The sequence below is a fragment of the Penaeus monodon genome, chromosome 14 (assembly GCF_015228065.2).
Source record: "Penaeus monodon isolate SGIC_2016 chromosome 14, NSTDA_Pmon_1, whole genome shotgun sequence".
Taxonomy (NCBI): domain Eukaryota; kingdom Metazoa; phylum Arthropoda; class Malacostraca; order Decapoda; family Penaeidae; genus Penaeus; species Penaeus monodon.
Genome location: NC_051399.1, coordinates 43,806,620 through 43,808,034, shown reverse-complemented (window position 1 = coordinate 43,808,034; position 1,415 = coordinate 43,806,620). Strand labels below are relative to the sequence as shown.

The 1,415-nt window shown below is 36.8% G+C and overlaps 1 protein-coding gene across 1 annotated transcript in view; it reads right to left on the bottom strand.

Moving 5' to 3' along the window:
• LOC119581184 (tyrosine-protein phosphatase non-receptor type 23-like) overlaps positions 1–1,415 on the bottom strand; it is a gene marked incomplete in the record, with an annotated part of 21,553 nt that overhangs the window by 3,234 nt on the left and 16,904 nt on the right. The window contains 4 exon segments of the mRNA XM_037929579.1: positions 1–120; positions 484–674; positions 894–1,025; positions 1,263–1,406. Of these exon segments, the coding sequence (XP_037785507.1) occupies positions 1–120; positions 484–674; positions 894–1,025; positions 1,263–1,406 (587 nt within the window).

Below are 1,415 nucleotides of genomic sequence, written 5' to 3'. Positions count from 1 at the left end.
CTGCCCAAGCCAGGAACACACTGTACCACAATTGCCCTTAATTTATTTCTTTGCTGTCGCTGGAACGTATGCACTTCTGATATGAATTGCAGAAGTGGCCCAGGACTTTCTGGCATGGCACTGTTGGGGATGATTTAGATTAATTAAGCATTTTGATAATATATTTAGGATTCTTTCTTTCAACTTTATTTCACTGACAATATATAATCTCAGTTTCTAAGTGTTCAGAAGGATAATTCACAGGCTTAATAAAGGGTTTCAGGAACTATGGCTAAACATTTTGCCTTCTGCTTCCTCTAACACAAACATATCAGAAATTAGAATAAATATTCAAACGGAAAGGATGAAACATGAAAGAAAATAATTAAATACTGAGAGGATATGAGTAAAAAGAAACAAAAAGAAGACAAGAAAAAAAAGTTATGAAGAAGACGTTAAAAATATATTACCACCTGCTTTTCCCTTCATTATTAACTCTCATACCTTGGTGGCCAGCCTAAGAACTGCAGGTGAATTATGACCCTCGTCACTTTGGAAGTCCGGTGTGTGGCATGCAAAACTCGTTGGAATGACACTGGAGACCCTGCTTCACGACAGTTATGCAGGGAGATAGTTATCTGCCCATAATCAGAACTGCTGCCTACTTCTCCAGGCCAATATGTCTGTCCTTTGACCTGGAAGTGAAATGTTTACATCAGGATGTCTCCTCCAGTGCTTCAATAATCTATTGCTATATTGCCATGAACACAGCAATAATATGCAAATATTTATGGAACACAAATATTTATGTACCTTCAATTTTGAAATCATCCTACACAGCACAATATACACATCTACGATAATTCCACAATACAACAAAATAGGAGTCCTATAAACAAATTCATTCAATTTACCTCAGCCTCAGAGTTTAGGCAAACAATGATTTCAACTTGCTGTTCCCACACCATTGTCCAGAAATCAACAAATGTAGCAGGCATGGGTGCTTGGGTTAGGATAAGTGGGAAGCTCTCTTCGGTAGATTTCAACTGAAATGTAAGCAGAAAGGTTAGGGTTAGCATCCATTAACGCAAATCCTGTTTCTCAACGTTTTTTATAACAATTTTAATAAGAATGATTCCTGATCATGCTTTTTTATCGATGATCTTAGATGAATAAAATCACCTCCAATGTATCTAAGAACAACCAGAAAATGATAAAATCAAACTTAAACAGATTATCACATTTTCAACAGAGCTTCAAAGTCAAAACCACCACAGCTTTACCTGTACAAAAGAGGCATTGATATAGTCATCTCTAGCTGAGGGAAGAGTAACTCTAGTATGGTCATAAGGGAGAATATCAGCAAATCTGTTTTTAAGAGGATAGCACCGTGCAACTGACACTTTTAACTCCCCACATTCCTTATCCTGAAACAA